The following is a 25034-nucleotide window of genomic DNA, read 5'->3' as shown; positions in this document are numbered from 1 at the left end:
GATTAAGTAGCAACACCAAAAAATGACTGTAATAAATTCAATTAAAAAAGCAGACTATAAAATGCAAACTACTTAACAATTGCAACTACGTTCATTCAACATACGTGCATTGAGGACCTAGCTTCCCATTGAATGGATGTTCCAATACATTCTGCAATTGTGACAAGGTGTATAAGGACAGCTTAGTCATCACCCTCACTTAAGGCTCTTAGAATGGAACCTTATTTTCATAGGGTTTCCTGGGAAAAATGCAAGAGTATGTTGGGGCTGGTGTTTAGGCTCCAGGACACCCTATGATTAAGCTCTTTAATAAGAAGGGGACAATAACAATAATAATGAATTATAAGAGCCTGCCTCCAGCCTCCAGAGGAGTGCCCCAGGGGGGGCAGCGATTCTATTTGAGGGAATGACTGGCTGAAAGACTGTGCCCCAGCCTGAGTCACTTGTAATGGTCAGCAGATGAGAGCCATTTCAAAACAGAGCTCATCTCCTCTCTGGCAGGAAATACCATGTAAATTCTGACAAAGCCAATATTAGTATCTTCAGCCTGGACTTCTCATCCAAACCCTTTCCTTGAATTCACTGCCTATTGCACATCTTGACTTGCTAGTCTAACAGGCTCTTCAAACTTAAAATGACCCCAGTAATACCTCTTCCTTCCCACCCCAAGCACCACTCCCCGCACTGTCTTCTCCATCTTGGCCGCCTCCTTTGCTTCTCTTCCTCTCGTATCCCATGTCCAGTCTGACAGCCAATCTGTTAGTGCCATCTTTAAAATACATCCAGAATCTGACCACTTCCCACCACACCCAGTGCCAACACGGTGATTTGTCCACCATCATATTTCACCAGGATTACTACGGCAATCACCCAGCTAATCTCCGAGTTCCTCCCTTGTGCCCTGTGATGTGTTCTTAACAGAACTACAGAGTGATCCATTTGAAACTACATCAGATTATGTCTCCTGCTTCTTAAAATCTCCACTGGCTGTTCCATGTCCCTCAAAGAAAAGCTCAAATCCAACCTGCACACAAAGCCTCATGTTCTGCAACCCCCCTAACTTCCAGTCGTCTCTTTGATTTCGTCTCCTGCTTTGCCCCTCACCCTCCCAGCTCAAGCCGCACTAGATGGTGATGGCCTTTATCACCATCTACCATCCTGTCTATTTACTCATCTATCTGTTATACGGTGTGCATCCTCCCAACAGAGGAGAGGCCCCAGGAGGGCAAAGACTATGTTCTGCTCCCTGTTGTAACCCCAGCACCTGGAAATGCACCTTGAATATAGTAGGTGTTCAATAAATACTACTTGAATGAATGAATGATTGATGAATAAATACAGATGAGATTTTTTTGTTCATTAATATACTTATAGTTTCAAAATATAAAACATATCACACCATACCTTAAGAAAGAGGTACAACTGAATTCAATCTCCATCTCTTTTAACTAGAAAGATTAGTATTGGTAAGAGTTACTCACCGGTGGTCCTGGAGACCCTGCAGCTCCAGGAGGGCCTGGGTGACCTTTTTCTCCAAGCCACCCAGGGAGCCCCAGGGAGCCCTTACTACCCTGCCTCCCAGGAAGTCCTGGAGGTCCTGGTGGGCCCGTGGGACAGGGCTTGCAGTCACAGAGCCCCACACTTCCTAGATAGAGGATAATAAGCACCTTTGTTATATTTCCCAAATAAAATCCCAATAAAGGCTATACTATACAAAACCAATAGTGAAAATCAGAACAAAAAGGTTCTAATGTGTACAATTCTTATTGTGTAACAATTGGTAATGTGTGACATGGGGGCATGGAGCACTGTGTGGGGATACCTGGGGATGGTCTTTGTGGGGTGGATATGTCATTTCTAGACCAATAGGGTGTTTTGTGTCTTAATAAACTCACCCTGAGAAATTCTAGGGGAAAAGCTGACACCTAATTCTACTGAAGAAACTTTAGAAACAAAAATCTTCTTATTTTTAAAAGTTTAAAAGTCTTTTATTTGCATTCTACTGAAGAAATAACAAAAAAAAATTTTTTTTGGAGCACAAACTCTGAACAGTTAAAGAAACCAAATAACATGAAAAAGGATTCTTGATTGCATTGCATATTACAATTGACAATTCACTTCAATGAATGTCCTAATCGTCAGCACTTTCAGTCTAAAAATGTCTTTACGATCGTTAAACTCCTCTGCTGTGTCTCTGTTCTCATACCCAACTGACTCAGTTGGTCAAAAAGGCACCAAACAATTTAGGGTCTAAGAACAACAGAGGATAGGCATTTGGTGAGTCTGGTTAAAATGAGACCCTGAAATAAAGATTGATAACTGTCCTGTCTCTGTTTCTTTCAAGGAATCAGGAGGACCTTATGAAAAAAGTCACCACTTTGAGATAAATGCAGGGCAGGTGAGTGTTTCCTTTATACTCTAAGACACAAGTTATTTTTGGCAGGTTATAATCACATCATAAGCATGTAATGAAGACAAGTATTCATAGTGGTAACTAAGGCAAATAACAAATCTATGTGAGATGCCACACTGTGTATTTCATACATGCCTCCCAATCTCGCATATGTTATTGTCCTCTAGAACATGTACCTTTGAAGTATACTTGCCTTTTTTTCCTTTTGAGCCTCTGCTTCCTGGAGGACCCGCTATGCCTTTTATTCCTTGTGGTCCAGGGTACCCAATTCTGCAATAGATAACTACATTGGGGAAGAGGGTGGGAAGAGAGAATCACATGGCTTTTGTGCAGGTCTTCTATAGAACAAGTAGAACTGCTCTGTACTCACATCCTCACATCTTCCCCTCAACCCATCCTGTCTTCCATTCCTCTCCTATGATTCTTTCTCTCTGACATAAGGATATAAACACAAATAGACCATACAATTGCCACAGCATTTCTGCCACCATAATCATTGATAAGGCTTTTCCTGTCTCAGCCCTAATTTTGTGGGCTGCAATGCAAGTAATGGACAGCAAGATAAACAAATATACCCAAACAAAACAAATAAACAAAAAACTAAGAGTGTATGTATGGCAAACATCCTTTTCTCCCCTTCAAGTATCAACAATGACCAAATTAAGAAAGCATAAAGCATGACTTATGAAAGCAAAAATTCAGACACCTGCTTAAAGATATAGAAATAATGCAAACAAAAAAGTTCTTTGTTCTTGCCCAAATCCCAGTAAAATAACAGTTGAAGAGTATTGTAAAAAGGCATAAGCTCCACAGAACAAAGAAAAAGGGAAAGAAAACACTAGCAACAAAAACAAAAAAATGTAAAAGGACTTCGCAGACCCTAAAAAGCTGAATTCTAAGTAGGCAGTGAGGGAACATGGAGGAAGAACACAGTTTATATGAGAAATCTCTCCCAAATTTCAGGAATTGGTGCTTTGGAAGTGGAATGACAGTGAGACCCCAAACAGGATTACGGGCCGAAGAAACAGGTAAACGATAAGATCCCCTTCTCAAATTTTGCAGCAACCCCTCAAACTTAGGAGAAACAGTGCAGTAATAAGAAAACTTTAAAAGAACCTATATAATTAAGGAAGCAGATGAAGGAAGGCATTTCATGCCTGAAACATGAAAAAGTTGCTGCAAAAGAGAACATTAAACCAGAACAACAGCCACAACAAAATCCTTGGAAATTAAAAAAAAAATCGGTTATGAAAGCAGAAATTTAACAATCCAGGAGCAGAGTTGGAGGAATGAGTTGAGAAAGTCAACCAGAAAGTGTTACAGAAAAATAAAAATCGTAGTAAAGATCAGAAAAAGAGTCACGTAGCACTGATCCTCTAACAGACAAATATACACGCGTCTAGAAAGAGAAAACAGGGGAAAAAAATGAAGAACGAATGCCTTCAAAGAAATACTTCAAGACTCTTTTTTCCATAAATGAAGGATTTGTGTTGGATCAAAACTGCTGAGTACCTACAAATAAATGCAAAACTACCTACCTAGAGGCAAATCATTATAAAATTTAAAGTTATCAAAAGCAGAAAAATTCCTATAAGCTTTCAGAGAAGAAAACAGATTTTACACAAAGGATCAAGGATCTAAATGTTATTAGACTTCCCAATAGCAGCATTAGAAAGCAATGGAAAATGCTTTCAAAAACCTGAGGGAAAATGTTTCCAACATAGAATCCTACACTCACCAAACTATCAACTAAATTCCACAGTAAACTAAAGGTATATGCAGACAAGTAAGATCCCCCAAATTTACACCTTTAATTGGGAAGTATAATGAGGGATTAAACTACTGAAAGAAATATATAGTTATAGCGATCAAAAGGACCCAGAGACAGAGAGAAAGAGGATTCCCAGGTTAATGGTGAAGGAAGATCTCAAGACGGTGTCTCAGCAGCAGCTTAAAATGACAACCTGACTTATTTTAAACAAATCATAAAGCTCCAGCAGAGATTTATTCAAAGAGATAATACTGATAGAATATTTACCAAGTTAGAATGAAGATTTATACACATCTAGATGGTTTGAGGTTGAATTAGCAATAAATATATTGAAAATCAAGCAAACACAAAGGAAACAAGACGATTATTAACAAAATGTTGTGCTATAAAATTAATAATATGTATTATTACATGACTGAGCTGGTGGGTAACAGTTATATAACCATTCAGTGTAAACACTGAATATTCATTGAAGTAACTCTAAGATAGTAAAACGGTACCGATAGGTTGTGGGAGAAAATGTGCACATATGTGGTGAAGGGGAGTGAAAGATAATTCATCTCCTACAGAGTAGGTTAAATCAAAGGATAATGCTCAAACTGGAAAAGCAAGAAATAGCAATGCAAGTATGTTGAATGGCAATATAGAGAGGCAAAAAATAAAAAAAATCCAATGACTTGTGTGGCAAGAAATGCCCCTGGGGAGGAAGGACTAGCAGAAGGGGTTGCCTGGGTTAGTAGTCCTTCACAACAAGCTTCGCAGAACTGTTTGACTCTTAAGCCAGGTCTATATAAAACTCTGATACAAATTAAAACTACATTTAAAAAATTTAAGTGGTACTAATGTACAAAAGTCTATCATTCACCCTTGAATTCTCTACCAAATATTTTCATATGCTTGATTGACATGGTATTCCAACATCACTTTACTTTTTTTATATTATTACTACTACTAGCTTGGCTCACAAAATATTAGATAATTTTAAAAATATAAAGTCACATTTTCTGAATGACACTGAAAATATCAAATAAAACATAAGTACTAATGAAAGTGAATGAGGAGCACTTTACCATCTGATCCCGGGGGTCCCTGCAACCCTGGAGCTCCAGGCGACCCTGGTGGTCCCGGATTCCCAGGTTTTCCCGGAGCAGAATCAGCTCTCCCAGGAATACCGGCTGCCCCTGGGGGTCCTGGGTGACCAGGAAACCCTCTTGGCCCAGGGGGTCCCATCATGCCTCCAAGAGAAATCAAGAGAGAAAAACATGTATATCTCTCAGAGCATACTTTCTGTAGAAGCAATCAAATTCAGTAATTTCTTCCCTAAAAAAAAAGTGTAGTTAAAAAATAACTGAATATTCCAGCCATCAAAATACCTCACCTTCTTTGAAATACGCACACACATGGAAACTACCAGGTTTGGAAAATCAGATTTCCTTATCTTTTCCCCATTCTTGGGGTTATTGGGAAAGAAATGTTATTTAATTAAAATTATTTTTCAACATTTCCACTTTGATAACTTGGTAAAAAAATAATCTGAATGAACACATCAACATGTTTAGTGAATAAAAATATAGACTCATGCATTCATGGATGTTGGACATAAAATACCACACCTTTCATAGCAACCTAGATTGGTGGGGAAGGATAGAGGTGCTGGGTATGGACCTGGCTTCTCCCTCTGCAGACACAGGTACTTCAGTAGGTTATTTAACTTCTTTAATCCTCCATGCCTACCTCACAGACTTGTTATAAGGATCAAATAAAATAAGCCATGTAAGGGGCTTAGTGCACTGTCTGGTAATAGCACATGCACTGTGAATGGTGAGATGTTCTGTGTGTTGGGAGCAGGTCAAAGCAAGTAATGCAGAAGCAGCTAAACCCTGCTTCCCCCCGACATCCTAATCCCCCTTGCCGGTGGTGTTGGCTTAAAGACAGCTGGAAGACTTTGCAGGAGAGTGACCATTTCTCAGCGCTTCTTTTCCCTAGTAAGCATGGCTAGTTCCAGAATCTCTCTGTGGAACAGTGTAGCTTTGAGAGAAGGCATGAGGTGGCTCTTATCCCTCTGTGCTCTTATAGAACCTTGACTCTCCCCCAGCAAGACGTGGAGTGTTCCCAGCCCCCTGAATGTGGAATGCTTTCCTGACTGTTTGGACAAATGGAGTACGGCAGGAGTGACAGCATATGGTTTCCAAGGCTAGACTGTTAAAGGTGACTCGGCTTCTATCTTGGGTCTGGGGTCCTGAGTCACCATGCTGTAAGGAAGCCAAAATTAAGCACAGAGCCCCACAGAGAGGCTGAGAGACTGTGAGAGATACATGAGAGAGCGGCCCAGCCAGTCCTCATATTCCAGTTCCAGCCACTAGAAGGCCGTGACTATAATAAAATCCCTTATCTAGAATAGCTCAGCTCAGCTCTTCCTAATTCTTGAGCCACAGAAAGAATGAGGGGACAATACACCAATTGTTGCTGTTTTAAGCCACTAGGCTTTGGGTAATTTGTTCAGCAACAGACAGCTGAAGCCTTGCTCAGTAATCAGTAAGTATGCAGCATGCTAGTTAAATTCATGTCTTTCATTATTGTTGGCATATCTGCTGGGCTTTTTCTCAAACATTACCTTTACTCCTCATACTTCCCTGTGAGGTTTTGCCTTATAAATAAGGCACAGAACATTTAAGCCAAACATGAGTAACCATAACAATAGCTAACACAGAGAGACTTTACTATATGCCAAGCTGTGTTCTAAGAACCGTATATGTATCACTTCTTTTAACCCTAACAAGAACTCCATTCTGCAGATAAGAACAGTGAGGTGCAGAGAGGTTTGATAATGCCTAAGCTCACACAGCTTGTAAGTATGGAACCTGGAATGTTTTTATTCCATGCCAACACATAACTATTTCATTAAGTGGCAAGGCTGGGTATCTGACTCCAACACCTTGCTTATCTCATGGCAAATACCATAGATGATTATAAGATAAAAATGTTTAATAAAGACTATATACACTGGCATACCCAAAACAAAATGAAATGTGCTCCTGTGGACTTGACTGCGAACTTATCTTCATGTCACTCCTAAGTCCTGACTTGGTAACTCGACAATCAGTCATTGGATAGACCTGGACGTTACCGGCTATCTTGTCCTTGCACAAAGCAGAATGCTTGGCTACCTTCCAGCAGGGAGAATGGGTTACAGGGTATGGCCTGCAGCAGCCTTGAGCACCCATTTGCACCCAGGGAACCAATTAGGTTGTGGCTAGCATTCTATATTTTTTTTTCAAAAGAAAATGATGGTATAGAAATAATACCAAAAGGTATTATTTTGTGAAATTTGTATTTGAAGCATATATATATATAATGTGGATATGTATATATGTATATAATGTAAGCTAAATGCAATCCAATATAAAACGAACTTCTCACTATGGGTTGTAGTCAAGATTTGAAAGCCACTGGGTTAGTTCTTTTAAAAAATCTTGTGGAATTAACATCCTTTCTTTTATACATGGGTTTGAGTCTGCTAGAGATGTATATTACTCCTACTGGGCTTGATTTCAAACTTCTGGAGCCAATATTTCCTTATACACAAGCCTGAAAGGAGAAATCTAAGGCTAGAGTCTAGTGTTTCCTGGCCGACAGAGCACTCTCTATTTATGATTTATATAGTCCTGGGTCAATTAAGCCAAGGCTACAATATCTACAATATCTAAATAGTAAATGAACTAAACAAAGGTTAACTACCTTTGTGATCATCAGATCCTACAAAGTGGAAGCTAGATTCACAGAAGATTACACAAGAATGCTGTAGTTAAGAGTTGAATATCTCAGGAAATTTCTTCCTCCTTCTCAGGAAATGTAACAAGAGACACAGACTGGATAAAATTACATTTATTCAAGACTTTTCTCTTCACATGTTTAATCAGTTTTCCTGGGTTCACAGAATGCAAAAATCCTCTAAACTTCTTTTCCTTATCTTACTAGAAATGGTGGCCAGCATGGCACTTGAAGGACCTCCAAGGCCTCATGTCAACAGGACTTTTCAAGGGCCTTTCATCAAACACTGCCATGAGCGGCAGGGATTTTTCTTTGGTGTGAGGGAGCTAATTTTTTCAGTGGAGAGAGGATGGTTGTTTTATTGCTGTTGTTCTTTGTGACTAAAGCGGAATCAAAGTTTTATTTTTTGATTTGTGATCTGTATTTCCACATTTCATGCAGGAGATTTAAGTTGGGGTCTAGGTGGGTGAACTACATTTAACAAGCAGATGTCAATAAGGAGAGCCTGCCAAGAGGGTGCGAAGACCTCACAAAACACTCCACGTCCGGCACCAGTTTCCAGTCTTATCCACATGCGATAATCTTGAGGGGCACCTGACGAACACACACATTCCTCTCCCAGCCCTGAGATGCCAACTGAATATTTTTGAAGTGCATCCCAGGAACTTTTATTACTTCCAAGTGAGCAAGTAATTGGCTTGAGTTCAGTGGTTCTTAACCCCAGCTGGACATTAGAAATACGGGGGCACTCCTATAATAGCAGATGCCTGGGTCCGTCCCCCACAGAGTCCAACCTTCGGGTCTGGGGTAGGGACACCCATCAGTATATCTGAAATGCTGAGGTGGCTTCAGTATCAGCTAGAGTTGAGAACCGCTGGTGTGGATGAGGACAGAGAAAACCTGGTATGGAAAAGCCAGTGGATTCATACCTGCACAGGTTTCCCCTGGTGCCCCTGGGGGGCCAGGAGGGCCAGGGGGTCCAACCGCCCCCATTTCTCCATAGCGGCCAGGGAGCCCTGGATCCCCCGGAGGGCCTGCCAAAAATAATGACCCACGTCAATGTAATAAACATATATCCACATCTACAAATGCACACACAGTCACTTTTTGTGATGCTCGGTGGATCACAACCAGGAGACTTCTGCAGGCTCTCCTCCCATTTGAAGTGCAGGGTCTCAGGCCTGAACCCCTTCCACTGCTCCCCCTGCAGACACGTGAATATCGAGTGGTGCCTCCGTCACTGAGTTCGGCCCCTCTTTTCTTGGAGGTAGCATCTTGGTAGGTCTTAATCAAATGGTTTGAAACCTTTTTTGGCAATTAAAAGTAACTACTTTCTGAAAGGTGACACAGTAAAAATCCCAGCACATAGTTTACATACTAAAATAAAATGTAATGTCCTATACTGGTAGAGATGATCCAAGCTGCACATTCCTACTTGCATTTGTATAATTACATATTCATGGTGAGTGCATGTATTTAGCGTGCCCAGTGTGCAAACTATGGAATGCTGGGCCAGACTTCTGCCCGGGCTGCTCCAATCCCACGTCCTAGTGAACCAACCGCCCAGCACACAAACCTCTGAGTGGGAGAGACGGAGTTGCCAAAACACCTGGTGGTCCTGGGTACCCGCGGTCTCCAGGGTCGCCCTGAAATCATTCATTCGTTCACTTTTCATAGAAATAATATTTCCTCATGTTGCCTGGTGCTAAATAAATATTAGAAGGACCAAGAGTGCATTCATATTAGAAGTAAGGATTATAGGCTGACCAGAGAAATGAATGATTCTGGGACTTCTGGGAATATGAAGGTGTCCAGCCGCCCACCTACAAGCCAGGGTAAACAACCAACTGGCAAAGTTCTCACAAAGGGAAAAAACTTAAATTCCAAAAAATTATCCCATGCCTACAAATTAGGTACCTCTGATGGCATGACATTTCCTAGATATACTATGAGCACTGACATCTACTTTGGTTATGAAACAAATTTCATCTACAAGATCTGAATCTGCATTTTATTTTAGCGACATATGTCCTCCTTAATTGTGTCCCCTTAATGTCCCCGTGGCTTGTCCTGAGCACATGCTGAATGTGAGGTCACAGAGGCTATAAAGGAAGGAAAGAATGTAATAGGGGTGATAGCAAAGAGCTCTCCACGGCTCCCTCTGATTTTAATCATGATACTAGGTAACCCCCATGGAAGTTTTAAAACTTCCATTATCATTCACCTCCAAAAAGATATTTCTCAAATGTAAAATGTAATCATTACAACATGTGTTAATATATGCAAAATGAACTCTCTCTTTCAAGCATTACATTTTTGAATGATTGTTTAAGTGTTTTTTTATATAAATGAGATAACATAAGGGATGTGGAATTTTATCAGCTAGCCTCACGTTTTCACCTTTGGGCCGAGAAATCCAGATGGTCCAGGATCTCCAAACAGTCCTGAATCTCCCTACAAATAACCACAAACATGCTTTTTAAAAAAATGTGAGTGGGTGACAAATGATCTCATTCTCATTTAATTTGAACATGACAAGCTCACTGAGATTCTATGCAAAATCTAGAAGTGCTTTTAGGTTGCATCAGACCGGTGTGTGCTTTAGTTCTTACGCCTACAGCTAAATCATGCAATTCATAAAAATGGATGTGGCTCCCTCTCCAAGTACTGTGTGCATGATAGCATGCCCTGTTACAAGTTTTGAATGATAGTGAAATGCATCGACTAATGAAAATGCATTTATCTTCTCTATAATGCTGTACCTTTACCTTTAATCCTGGAAAACCTGGAGATCCATAGGAACCAGGGTCACCCTAATAAATTCACAAAAATCAACACAAGCAGAATTATGTCAAAATGCATGAACCAGTTCAAAGCATCATGTTACACCTTTTGAAATTGCTCCATGGACTTTTAATCTCATTCGCAAAGGTAACAACAAAAGGAAATAAATATAAAATAGATTTCATTTCTTAACATTTCCTCTTTTAACTGATTTTTAGTTTCATTTTTTTTTAATGTGTGCCCTCACCAGTGTTTAAAGAATGTATTTTTGTTGTTGCTCTTTCATTTTAATTTAGTTAACTTAATGCTTGCACTAGGCTAAATACTCTTGAAATCATTGTAATACAATTTGTCCAGAGATTCATAGATGCTCTATGCAGTATCAGCAATAAAACTACCATGGAAGCCAGTGCTGGAAGCCAAAACTACTGCAGAGACAATAAACTCAATGCCCGCGCCCTTTGGGGCGCAGCCTCCACAGTGACTCTGTAAACGGGGATCCCATCAGTCATGGGTGGTGAGTCTGAGGCCTGATGCCATGCTTTTTTCCCGCTACTGCCCCTAAAGCAGTGCCTTCTTTTACCAAATAGGCTTAAATTAACAATTCCAATCTACTATCACACTGACTCTGAGCCAGGCAGGAAATGCCACAATCCTATTGTTTTTTTACCAATTCTTCTATCATCCACTTGCCTGTTTTATCTAAGTGATGTCAACAGAAGGGATGTCCCATTGGGACATTCAGCTGTTACACAATTCCTGTTGTCCAAACTATCTTGTTCCTATTTGAGAAAAATCTCAGATATATTGGTCTTGTTCTATGAAAAGGGAAGAGAGAAACACCTCCAAACTCACTGCAGTTAAGATAACATGAAACGATTCTTACCCGAGGCCCTGGGAACCCAGGCACACCTTTCTCTCCTTTTGTCCCAATACCAGGTTCTCCCTTAAAGAGATGGTGACATTGAGAGGGGCTCAAACAACATTTCAGCAACGTGAAATTCAAACACCAAATGAGAAATAAAAATTATTGCCAGCAACTTAAAGAAAACAACCACTTTAGAACAGATGCCCTATGGGATTATGATAAAATAGTGAAAAAAATCCCAGTGATGCAGATTAGCATTTTAAGCAATGATAAAAACCATGCGAGAAAAAAAATTAATTGAAATAGCGCATTATACAAATAACATAGGTACCTCAGTGAATTACCTTAGGTCCCGGCAGTCCTGGAGGTCCAGCTATACCAGGCATTCCTTTTAGACCCTAAAAATCAATGAATATAATCTGGCTTATTTTTTATTATTTAACATCTTAATTCCAACTCTTTCAGAAATGACCTCTTTCAAAAACCATCTCATTAATTTTTTTTTAAATTAGAGATTAGATCCAGGCACACCTGTTCAAGTTAGTTATGTGTAAGAGGTCCAGTGTCGTGGGGCTCAGCAGGGGGACCACCATGGAACCAGGGCAGCAGGTACAAGCTGGAAATGTAGCCACTGAGGAGTGGCTCATTTTGAGCAAATTAGTAACATGTAATCCAGCAACTGAAAACTGACAATAGATTCTGCATGTGGAACCAGGAACACCAGTACTGGAGGCTGAGAGAAGAATTAGCATTTGCCAAGAGTTCTATGCACCTGTTACCTTTTTAATTATCAAAACATCAAGTGCATATGTAACACCTAAAGAACAAGTGGACTTTCAGTGGCCTTTTCAACCTATCAAAGATTATTATTAATGGGCACTATATTCTGGAGGATGGTCACAATTTAGCAGCTCAAATCAGGTCTGCAGCTTAGCAGCTGGGTAAATTTGGGAACACTAGTAACCTTTCCAAGCCTCATTTTTCAACTCTGTACAAGGGGGCTGATAGTGCCAACCTGTCAAGGTTAATCGGAAATTAAATGCAGTGATGCATGGAGGTGCTCGGCACTTTACTGACATTGGTTCAGAAAATGTTGGCTGTTACTATTTCACCAAGGTAAGTATGGGTTGGGAATTACCTTTTCTCCTTTATACAGAGAAGAATCTGGTGGCTGTACTAATAAGGTGGGTCCAGGAGAACCTTGCTGGCCAACCTCACCCTTTAAAAAAAATTCAAGATAATATGAATTCATATTAACTTTATTTTGAAATAAAACTGGAAACAAATTAAGATTTTCACCCATGTATTGTGATGTAATGCTTATGATCCTGTATCATGGATTTAAAATAAAAATCATGGCAAATACATTATGTAACTTAGAATATTTACAGATTTTCATAATACATCCTTACTGTTAAGTGAACTTTACAAAGAGAAGTGATCTGTAACCCTACCATCCAGAGATAATCTCTATTAAAATTTTGGTATTGATGTTTGTGGTGTTTGTGCTTATAGATGTGTATATACACACATGTATGTATGTCTCTGCATTTGCATGATATTCATATACACATCCACATGTGTGATCAAATGATGTATTAAATACAATTTAAAATATAATCAGAATAATACTATATAAAATATGTAAACAAAATTTAAAATACAGAATATGGTTTATGTTTTTACATTCCATTTAACTTTTAAATTTTTAAATAATTCTCTATTTTTATTTTATAAAACTTTTTTTTGCAGCTTTTCTTATTATACTAGCAATTCTTCAGAAACCTGGTTTCTAGTGCCTTTACAATAATCTGCCAAAAGAATATACTAACATTTATTAAGCCATTCCATTCTGGTTAAGACTTTAGTTAGCTTTAGGTCATTTCTAACTTATTTTCAACAATATTTTTAAACTCGGTATAAAATAATTAGCCAAATGTTTTCACTTATGTCATTACAGATCTTATTCTCTTAGAGAAGGAAATGTTCCTTGAATTAGGTTTGCCAAACTACAACCATAAATTCTCACCCTTAATTGTAAAATAGTTATTCAGTACTTTTCTGAATATTTCTATTATTCTACACTTAGAAATTATCTTCACTCTTGTGTCATAGTTAAGAATGGGTGGTAGAGCAGGTCACCTGTGTTTGTAAACTATGCCCTTTCTGAGCATCATTTTGGGCAAGTTTCTTAAAATCTCTCCTGGCCTTTATTTCCTTAATTCCTCGGAATCTCATTTTCTTTTTCTGGGACATGGGGAGTATAATACTGCCTGCCTCAAAGTATTATTTTATTGACTAGATAACATATGTAAAATGTTTATTATGACAATGATTGGAAAAAAGAACATTCTCAAATACATAATTATTAAAACCATTAATGTTTTTGATAAGTGGGATTGGGGAAGAATACTGTTTCCAGTTTAAATGAAAAAAAATACAACCAATAATTTAATCCCTGAGCCTGGAAAATCACAGAGGGCCCAGGAGGCAGGGACATAAGTTTTGTTCTCTCAGTGTACCCCAGAACCTCCACAGTGTTTGTGTAGCAACTGCCCTAAAGATGCCTGTAGTGTGAATAAGTGACCACACAAAAGCATGAACAATACACACGTCAATGTGTAACGGATCAGTAAAGATAAACAGGCTTATTCTCGTAGCTGGAAAATGCTTGAGCAAAACCCATAAAGGCTGACCAGGAAGGAGTTTCTTCAAAATGTTGGTCATGTCACTATTTTTTCATATTATAAAAGTGCCATATATTCAACTAGTCAAAAGTACAGAGAAGATCACTTAGAAAAATTAGTTACAACTCTTTGGGGCTTAAATGTGTTTCTTAAAGTGGGGTGGGCGAACATGGTCTTGAACACCTGAGAATCCTACATCAAAATTTCCAAGTATGCTTTTATTCACCTGACAATCCGCAAGGATTGACACAAGCATATTTTGGATAATTTGAATGGCCGCTTTATAGCCAAATATTTCCACATTCGTCTATGGCCTGAGCTTGCGACTGCACCTGCTGGCACGGGGGCCGAGGTCCCTAGGGTGGCAGTGCCCACCGCACACCACAGTGTGGCGATTCTCATCTGGGCTTCTGGGACTCCGACAAACATATTCCCAGGGGCCCATGACTTCCCAAGTTTAAAAAACAGTGTTTTAGTATATTTTCTTTCAGTCATTTCTCTGTGTTAGTGGCCCTCAAGGAAGGGGGCAATTGGACATGCCCTCCCCCCAGGGACATGTGACAAGGTCTGGACACCTTTTTGCTTGTCACAACTGGCAGGAAGGGGAGCTACTGGCATCCAGTGGGTAGAGGCCAGGGACGCTGCGGAAACTCCTACAAGGCACAGGACCGCCCCTGCGACAGTGAAATGTCAGCAGTGTCAAGGGAGAGAAAGCCTACTTGCTCTAAGCGTATATTTAAATGTCTTTCTCTTGTTTTTTACAAAATTGAGCTTACACTTTTGTGACCTGTACTTTCTGCTTAACGTTAAATCACAGACTTTCCCCACGTCATGAAGTCTCAGTGTGTACTTGGCAATCATGTCCTTCTGTTGAACGGCTGCACCCTGACCACCCCATCACTCTGAGACTCCATGAGATGCAGGTCACTCTGTCTTACTAAATCCCCACATCAAGCACTGAAAAAATTCTCAGCCATGAAACTGGGTGATAACTAGATAAGAAATACAATTTAAGTGGTAATAGAACAGCTCCCAGCCTGGCACAGAGTAGATGCAAATACCTGTTGCCCACCGTTATTGAAAGCGCCACTCACTGGCAGTTAGACGTTCTGCTTCCAGATGTGGTGTCACCTTAAAGTGATTTCCTAAAGCTTATCCCCGCTATGTTTCATGCATCAACAGAAAGGACTATGGGTGTGAGGGAGGCAGGGGAAGGGTGGGAGCCGGGGAGAGAGTGGGAGATTATGTGGTTCTGAACACTACTGGTGCCAGGTACTTGTAATTTCTTTTATGCATGGAGTTTAAGATTCTGAGATTTGTTAAAGTAAACCAAAGAAATCAGTAATTAAACAACATTGTTACTCCAGACATATTATCAGAAATATTCAATCTCTTTTTGCTAGGGTGAAATGCATCATATAAATTCACTTTGAATTTAGTGTTAAATGTTGTCAGAACTGTCATTTGACAGTCAAGGATAATGGTGCCATAATAATACAGCCAAAAAAAAAAATTCTCAACTATGAAACTGGGTGATAACAGATAAGAAATACAATTTAAGTGGTAATAGAACAGCTTTCAGTACCCAGGCAGCACATCCATTTTACCAACTGCTCCTCTGTGCAAAAGGGGATTCTTACCGGGTCTCCCATTTGCCCCTTTACTCCCACACCAGGATTACCCTGGAAAAAAAAAAGAAAAAAAAAAGTCTAATTGCTTTTGAAGAGTAAAAATGTAATTACAAGGAAGTAGGGCTTCTGATTACACAATTTGTTGAAGTTTGTAAAACGTTTTGGAAAGTCTAGTGAGAGGAATAACATAATTCTGACAAATATCAGCGGTCACTTAATGCATCGTATCCTATTCATGGTGCCCACCTTCAGACCCGGACTCCCAGGACGGCCCGGAGTTCCCTAAATCAATGACAAAAACACACAAATCAAATACCGGTCACAGAAGTCAGAATGTGTGTGTGTTGGCTGCTCCAAGTCCCTCTTCAGGAAACCCTTAATGTCAAAACATGCGGGACAGTCTTTCCTATCGTGGCTGGGATGCAGGTCTTCCGGGGGGCCTGTGCTTCAGGATGGACTGACTCTGATAGTGGTGGGTGAGCACTGATGCATCGGGGGATCCTCTCTGAAAGAACCCCCTGTGCCTAACCCCACTCTGCTGGTGGGACAAACCCCAGACTGCAATTTTGCTGCTTTTTTTTACCTTATGTATATACCCAGCCTGGGTTTTTAGAGGGACACAATGAACAGTGCTGTACTTACTGCCAACCCTGGCTCCCCTGGAGAGCCCACTGGGCCCGCCGGTCCTCTGGCACCCCTAGGTCCCTAAGCATGAGAAAAATCAGTGCATTTGTTACCAAAAACTGTAATCATCAATCACATCGGAAGCTGTGTGTGGTCCCAGGTGGATAAAAACCTCTGAAGAAATCACAGGCCTGGACAGGCCTGCCCGGCTGGAGCATCTTCACAGCGGCTCGGACACAGCGAAAGGGCAGAGCTACAGGGCGCTGCACTCTGCCGGTGGGACAAAACCCTACCTCCAGGAGCAAGTAAGACCCAGAGACCAACCAACTCACTTACTAATAAATCTGTAACAGCAAAAGCAGAGAACAGAGAAAATGCATTAACTATTCCTAAATTCCATATATGCTGTAACTTTGAAGTACATCAGGATGATTTAAATATTATTAATTAACATAACTTGATATTAAAATATGAATGTACTTACATTCTTTAATGTAAATTTTGAAGATGCCCTATCAGATCAATGAAAATAGAAATATTGTCCCAAATTCAAGATCCAAGACGATTTAGACATATACAATCTTTTTTGCGGCATAACTAAGCACCAATTCACAAAGGCAGGTTTTAGCTGGGCATTTCTGGAAGTGTGGAACAAGTCTCTGTTCTCCCTCTGACCCTGCCCACATCAAATGATTTGTGAGTGTATAACGAAATTGCTCTCTGCAGAATGAATTGGTACTTATTTTAATAGTGACATCAAGGAATCTCACTGATTATGTAGAGCTGAGCTTCAGAAGAGGTAAGGAAACCCTACCTGGGAAAGTAATTCAGTCTACAGCCAGAAGTTCCCAAACAAAATTACAGTTAACCATTGGGAGGCATTGTGAATATTGATTAATTGCAAAGACTAAAATAATCATTGAGTTACAAATTTCAGGGAGATGAAGATGGGACAAAATATTAGATGTAATACACAATGACTGATTCAACAGGCAGAATGGTATAGCTCAAAATCATTTCCACTTGACATTCATTATTTAGGTTGTTTCTAAGCAGACTTATCTTTCTAAATATTAAGTGACTATCTATACCTGAGCAATACCAAATTTCATTAAAAGGTAGAGGAGAAAGGCAAGTAGAAACTTGCTGAGATTCAAGGGTAGCTTCGTGGATGTGGGATCCATGCATTCAGTTCCTGTGCTTGACTGAATACTCTGTGGTCATCATGTTAAACTCTTAATAACTTTTGAACAAGGGACCTACATTTTCATCCAGCGCCCATCCAGTGGGCCCTGCAAGTTGTACAGCCAGTCCTGCTGGGATACAAACCAGTGTGGGCCAGGGGCTATTTGAGGAGCAAACAGAAGCACACACAGCCTGCTCAGGAGACTTACTGGTAAGCCGGGAGGTCCTGGGTCCCCTCTGTCACCCTGCAAGAGCAATGACATGTTGCTTGAGAAGAACAGCACTATTCCCTAAAGCACACATGATGTACAAGTAGGAGGACATGCAGGATTATTCGGATGGTGCAGTTTGTTCACTTTTTCCGTGTTGGAAAGACCAGGGTGAGCTCTGTGGAGGTGACCATCTGCCTCCATTCTTAGGCCCTGGATTCTCCTTCTACGCAGCTGAAGCCACAGACAGACTGACGTGGAATCAAGAGGAGATTCCATCTTTCCATTTGAAATGTTCTAAATTCTCAACCCACCGGTCCCATTTCACCCCAGTCTGTCTCTGGTCTCACTGTGGGGCCTTGCCTCAGACACTCTGCTCCCCTTCATGACCCTAGAGTAGATGGAGAGGGAATTGGTGTGGAAATTTTCTCCCTCCAGATCTACTGCATTGTGATTCTGCCAGGAGACCACCTACTTTAGAAGATAAAAGGGTTTACGTTCTCTTGAATACAAGATCTTTTTCTAATGTAAAACATAATGTCTTGTAAAATACACATAAAAGTTAACACTTAGCCACTTTTAGGCGTAAGTGGCATTGTCTACATTCCCACGGTTGTGCGGCCTCACCACCTTCCATCTCCAGAACTTTCCCATCCCCTCCAGGAGGAACCCTGCAGCCATTAAACAACAACTCCCCATTTCCCGTTTCCCTCCCCTCAGGCCCGGCAGGCACCGTTCTACTTTCTGTCTCTATGAATCTGATTAGTCTAGGAACCTCAGGTAGGTGGAATCACATTCATCCTTGTGCGACCGGCTTATTTCACTTAGCATGATGACCTCAGAGTTCATCCATGTTGTAGCATGTATTGAAATTCCCTTCCTTTTTAAGGCTGAATGATATTGTATGTATAGACCACGTTCTGTTTATCCTTCCACCCATCGAATGACACTTGGGCTGCTTCTGCCTTCTGGCTAATGTGAATAATGCTACTATGAACATGGGTGCACATATATCTGTTTAAGTCCCTGCTTTTATTTCTTTTGGGTATATACCTGGAAGTAGAATTTCTGGATGACAGCATAATTCTACATTTAATTTTCTGAGGACTTGCCATTCCATTTTCCACAGCACCTGCACCATTTTACATTCCCAGCAGCAATGCACAGGTCCACGGAATTATCAACATTTATTATTTCATGGTTTGTTTTGTTTTAAGTAACCATCCGAATGGGTATGAAGTGCATATAAGCTCTTATGATCATTGTTTCTCCAAGGTTATTGACGTGAAGACCACTTTTGTTAGGAGATCTTCTGCTTCCCTTTACGGTGAGGACTTCCTTATGTTCTTTCCCCTCTGTCACTCTTATTCTCTGTGCACAATTACCAAAAAATACTCACCATAAATAATATTGCACAACACATTATAGGTTATAAAGCACTGCAATATAAATTATTATAAAGGACCCTCAGCACTGAGAGGAAGGCAAGAGAGATATTATTTAAATTTTCTCTCACAAGGAAAATGAAGCTCAGAGAGGTTGAGGTGGTTGCATAAAGTTACAGTCTAGGTAAGGGCCAGTTCACTCCTTCCCATACACCATACTGGTTCCTAGTATGACCCTGCTTTTGATATTGTTCATTAATACGCCATTTAATTTATAAACCAAAGCATAGTTCTTGCTGTTTAAGCAAGTATGAACAGGCACAGTAGCTACAAATACTGTGAGCTCACTAAAGGGATTGCCTCGCAGGTGTGCCCACGGAGAGTAGCATGGAACCTAGGGTCTAATAGACACACAATCGAGGACTAGTTTTATCTAATTGTTGTTCTTCCTTAAAAGAAATGGTCATGTCTTGAGAATCCACTGCCTCTCTCCTCTTGATGTGTCCTATCTACTGATCTTCTGCTTATCCATGGCTACTGATATTAAACAGATGATATGGCTATTCAAGAGTTTGTTTCTGAATGTTTGTGTATCATCCTGTGCTAAACACACAAAAGCACTAAATGTGGCAAGGATAGTATAAAGTTTCCATAGTTTTCAAGTTCCATAGTGAGGACTTCTATTATACTGGCTGGCAAGCATTAACATCATACTATTTTAACTACTTAAATATTTTAACCATTGAAATAAATCAGTGCTTCTAACTTCCCATTTGGCAATGTCTGGAGATAGTGTTTAGGTGTGTGTATGTTGGGAGAGCTCCTGGCATCTAATGGGTAGAAGCCGGGGACACAGTTCAACGACCTCCAGTGCACAGGTCAGCCCCCAAAACAAATGATTATCTGGCCCCAAATGTCAATAGGGCTGAGGTTGAAAACCCTGAAATGAATGCATCTGTTGTAACTCTGCAAGAATAGTTGGCAAGCAGTAGAACTGTACAGTCAGAGCAACTAAAGCCAAGTGCCTTCACACAAGAAATATGGTGCCATCCCAGAGGGTCGGGGTCATGATGAAAGCCCGTGTGCTCAGGAACATTCCGGAGGAAATCTCAGTCCGTGCGTTTGCTGAGTAGGTTTACCTCTGTGGGAAGAAAGAAAAATTTAACCCACCATGATCCTAACACTTACCTGTATACCTTTAATGGCACCTGAAATGAACACTGAATCTCCTTTTTCTCCGTTTTCCCCAGGAAGACCCTGAAAACAAAATATTCAATTAGGAGGGAGGAGAAAAGCATATTACTATTTCAGTATTTTCTTTTCTTTATAAAATATTGCTCACCAATAAAATTACCATTATGGACACATTTCTCCAGTGGAGATTACTTTATGCTTTTCATTATTATTTTCATCCTAAGGTTCTCATGTACATTTTTTCCATATTCAGTTAAGTTCTATTAAGGACTCTCCAAAAACAGAGTGTATACTAATATAGTATGCATATATATTATACATACCTAGTAATATTTATACAGGTTTATATAATATACAATTTACTAATCATTCAGCAGGAAAATTGCATTTTCTCTCACAACATAATGCACATATGTTATTTTTACAAGCCAACAGTTGTGCAATTGTCAGTTAATAATTTATGCCCTATATATAGTTTTCTAAAAATTGATTTTATCCATTTCAGTATTTGTATTCAAAATAGAGCCTAGGCATCCTTTGTAAGATTAAATTTAGAAAATGACATATTCCTTTTGGAAGGTTTTTGTACATAGTGGCAAGTGTATTTAGAGTATGTTTTAGAAGTGAATGAAATAACTCAATGTATCTTTTTCCCCAAAGTTAACTTAATGTATCCTTTTTCCCCTAAGTTTTTCTACTTAAAATCTTAATATATCAGCTTGGTTACTGCCTAAATTCTGCCTCTTCATATGGTAAGCTCCTGCACAGAACAGGAGTACCTGATTTTAACTCCAATGGCAGATGCTTAGGGGTTTTATGGGAAGTTCCATCAACAATTTCTTTGAGAAATCAGATCAGATTTGCCTATACAGGCAGTCCTTGCTCCACACACTTCCCATATGCATGCATTTCAGTTCCACAGTGAAGTTAAATAGCACCAGTCCTCCAAACAAAAGGGTTTGAATTTCAATTACCCCTACCTATTAACTTACTGCATAAAGTACCACTCCACTGTCCACAGATCACTACAGAAGGAACAGATGCAAACTATGATCCCGGACTGATCACACCCCTCCTTTCAAAGGCTGTCACTGGCTGGTCACTGCACACTTGTGAGCTGTCTCTGTCTCACTCACACGCACACAGGGCAAAATATGTGGTTGTGTTGCCTCCTTATCTCCCAGAGATAGACCCAAATGACATTTCATAAAAACAGACCACTGAAATAAGGAATTGGCCATCAGAGATGAAAATGAAATGACACCTGAAGAATAATCATGCTGGAGGCAAAATGCAGTCAGCAAGTAAATGGGGTCACAGAAGAAATAACTGATCATGGGGATGTTGACACTCCAGTCACTTGAGCCAGAGAAATTAGTGAAGACAGACTTAACCAACATAAAAAGGGGAGTGGTTGTGACAGAAAGAATGCAGATGTGCCAAAAGAAGTGACACAGGCAAAAAAAGGCCATGTTAAAGGAGTTCTTAGAGAGAGTTCACAAGGGAAGCTGCCCCGAACTTAGAAAAGAGTACATACCTTACCAAAGCATAGAAAACATATTCACTTCATTCCATAAGTTACACAAGTTCATTCCAAGAGCAGTAATGTTTTCTCAAGTGCTGGATATTGTCTATTGCTTCTGGACATCCATTCCCAGCATCTCCCATTTATCTTATTGCATTACAGGGGCGAGAAAGCTAAAATCTTCATTTTGAAGACCCCTTTGCAGCTGGATGTGGGCTGGTTCCCCCTGGGAGATGTACTTATGAGATCTGAAAGGCAGAAGTGAGGAGGACCGCCCCTTCCTGGCACTGTCGCTGCCCAGCAGGATGGGAAAAACTTGAGTGTCTGCTTGCAGACGTCTCACCGTGGGGGTGAGAGGCAGGAGCAACTGCTTCACACCTGGATCTCCACCAAGTGTGAACCCTTGAAATCACCACCTCATGGTGGGCCCTGAGTTCCAGTCCTCCAACCATTCTGATAAGTGCCAAGTTCCCTATGTTCAGTTCCTTCCTGTTTGAAACACTGAGAGTGTGTCTGCAGTGAACCCTGAGTGAAAACACAGTGTAACTTTTGCTAACTGGCCTTCCTGCTCCCTTCCCCCACTACCCATTCTCTGTACAGCAGCCAAGAGCATCTCAGTGCAGCATCAGTCAGATCACACTGCTTCCTTCCTTAAAGCCATCCCATGCCTTCCCACGGCACAGCAAAGGAAAGCCAGCTTCCTTCCAGTCTACAAGGCCCCAGGTGTTCTGGGTCCTGCCCACCTCCCTAGCCTCAGCCTTCAGCCACCCCATTCGTTCTCCATGCTCCTGGCACGCTTGTATGAACTCTGTGTATCATGCACATCACGTGTGTCCCACTGTAGAGTCTTTTCCCTTAAGATTCCCATTAGGATGAGCTGTGGGGGGTTTACCGGGGGGCCTCCTGGGCCAGGAGCTCCTCTTTCTCCTGGAAAACCTGGATCACCTCTTGAGCCATTGTAGCCATTCACGCCAGGTCTGCCTCTGGGGCCAGGAGGTCCTGGGTGCCCCTACAGGAAACAAAATGACAGGTGAAGCATTTTTGCACGAGTACTGTAACACAAAACTTCTGCCAGATGGCTGCCCAAATTAGGGGACTTCTAGGTTGTTTATAATTTTGTGAAACTTTCTTTACCACCCACAAGTACTATGTAGTGTAGTAAAAATGAATAAGTAAATTTTCATATAGCCCAATTTAAATTAATTAAGTTTGTAGTATTCTGGGAGACTTGGGAGGACTTCTTCCTTGAAATCCTTAGAAAGGGAAGATTTTATAATTCTAATGAATTGAAAAGCCCCCAAAATACCTCTCCCTTCTTTCATTTGGTTTCCATATTAGAAATGGGTGCTTTAAGCCCATTTCTACTGTTAGGACTCACCAGCAAGTAAAAGCTTTCATTATGAGTATACATTTACTTCCAGAACATGGTAGTTGACATGACAAGTGTGTCTACCTCATCTTCTGGAATGTTTTTCTCTAAAATGTTTGAAACCTTGCTCTTCAAGTAAAGTGTTTTGGTCTCAGAGTTATTACACAAAATTAAAATGCAAGCCTCCTCCCATGCACTAAGATGAGAAAATAAAGATGTGCTGTCTTTCTCCCTTCTTTAAAAAATCTGGCGGAAATTTAGGGATACTTACAGGTATCCCATCCAAACCTGGAAATCCAGGAACACCAGTTGGACCCTACAGTTTCAAAAAATAAAACAAAGATACAAAAGTTACTAAATACATTATTAAATTAACAAATTGATTAACTTGAAAACATGAATAACTCGTGTATTTGTAAACATTAAAAAAAAAACCCTTAGCAGCCACTGTCACCTCTTTTTATATTAATGAGCTTAAATGCCAACATTTAAGAATGTAGCTTTTGTACTTTTCTTTTTGTGTTTAGGAAGCCAATTCAGCAGTATCAATTCAAAGAAAATGTTTAACACCCTATAAGGTAAAAAATGCAAATCTCAGAATCTATCTACCTTAGAGATATAAACTCTTAGCTATAAATACTATTAATTCACAGGATTGTTTTTGCACACTTGCGCTATACAAAATAGGGATAGGATCTCAAATTTGCATCTACAGGGAATAAACTAAATACTTTTATTCATAATATGGCATATATGCAATATATTCAAAGGAAAACATTCATCTACATAAGCTGTTATGAAATGATCTCTCAGCTGTGTGGTTGAGTGAAACACAAAGATTCAACATGATGCATATAATATGATTTGCATTTTTAAAAAGCCATGAAGGAATCCACGAGCACACTCATGTATTTAAGCACACAGAAAAGGTCCCAAAAGGCATGCTTCTCTGGAAAGGGGTTAGGGAATGAGGGCTGATGATGGAAAAGGAGTTTAGACTTAATTGGTTGTAAGGTGCAGGTAGGTACTACTTGTGGCTATAACACAAACTGGCACAGTCCCTGTGGCGTGTCCCCCAGCAGGTGATCACAAAAACCAAACAAGGAAACCAAAACTGCACAGTAGTGCCGGAGGCTGGTGCATACGAATCTCTCACTGAAGAAGCAGCTTACCTTGTCCCCCTTGTCCCCCGCTGCTCCAGGTGGGCCACTGGCACCTCTCATCCCTTTCTCTCCTGGAATTCCAATGGGGCCTGGCAGCCCCAGGGGTCCAATGGGACCCTGTGGCCCTGGTGGTCCTGGCTGACCCTAAGAGGGAACATTTAAAAGGCACAGCAGATGGAGGGTGATTCCCAGTGTCTCCCAACTCAGACACATGGTCACTCGGGTTTGCAGAAGACTGGAAAATCAGAGTTTGAGCAAATTCAGGTAACAGAAGCATGACTGGTCAATTAATTATAAAAATAACAAACAGCAACATGGCCTCTTTCAATGAATTTAAGCTGTAGGATACATATGAACTACCGCATGCATATACACACACATACATAAACTGGTTCTTATAGTCCTCTTACTATTTCCATTCTGTCAATGACATTTATAAATCTTGAGCTATTTAA

General features: G+C 40.4%; 1 protein-coding gene across 1 annotated transcript in view; it reads right to left on the bottom strand.

The window, feature by feature from the left end:
* Positions 1-25034, bottom strand: part of COL4A4 (collagen type IV alpha 4 chain) — a 110712-nt gene that overhangs the window by 51046 nt on the left and 34632 nt on the right. The window contains exons 5-22 of the mRNA XM_057503490.1: positions 24589-24723; positions 23688-23732; positions 22940-23056; positions 20517-20585; positions 17944-17979; positions 16568-16630; positions 16172-16207; positions 15935-15976; positions 12746-12826; positions 11952-12005; positions 11626-11685; positions 10724-10768; positions 10356-10409; positions 9532-9601; positions 8885-8989; positions 5255-5419; positions 2603-2696; positions 1482-1641 (exon numbers count right to left, since the gene is read on the bottom strand). Of these exons, the coding sequence (XP_057359473.1) occupies positions 1482-1641; positions 2603-2696; positions 5255-5419; positions 8885-8989; positions 9532-9601; positions 10356-10409; positions 10724-10768; positions 11626-11685; positions 11952-12005; positions 12746-12826; positions 15935-15976; positions 16172-16207; positions 16568-16630; positions 17944-17979; positions 20517-20585; positions 22940-23056; positions 23688-23732; positions 24589-24723 (1431 nt within the window). The remainder of the gene's footprint in view (positions 1-1481; positions 1642-2602; positions 2697-5254; positions 5420-8884; positions 8990-9531; positions 9602-10355; positions 10410-10723; positions 10769-11625; positions 11686-11951; positions 12006-12745; positions 12827-15934; positions 15977-16171; positions 16208-16567; positions 16631-17943; positions 17980-20516; positions 20586-22939; positions 23057-23687; positions 23733-24588; positions 24724-25034) is intronic.

This window comes from Manis pentadactyla, chromosome 6, assembly GCF_030020395.1.
Source record: "Manis pentadactyla isolate mManPen7 chromosome 6, mManPen7.hap1, whole genome shotgun sequence".
Classification (NCBI taxonomy): Eukaryota; Metazoa; Chordata; class Mammalia; order Pholidota; family Manidae; genus Manis; species Manis pentadactyla.
This window is presented reverse-complemented; position numbering and strand designations above follow the sequence as displayed.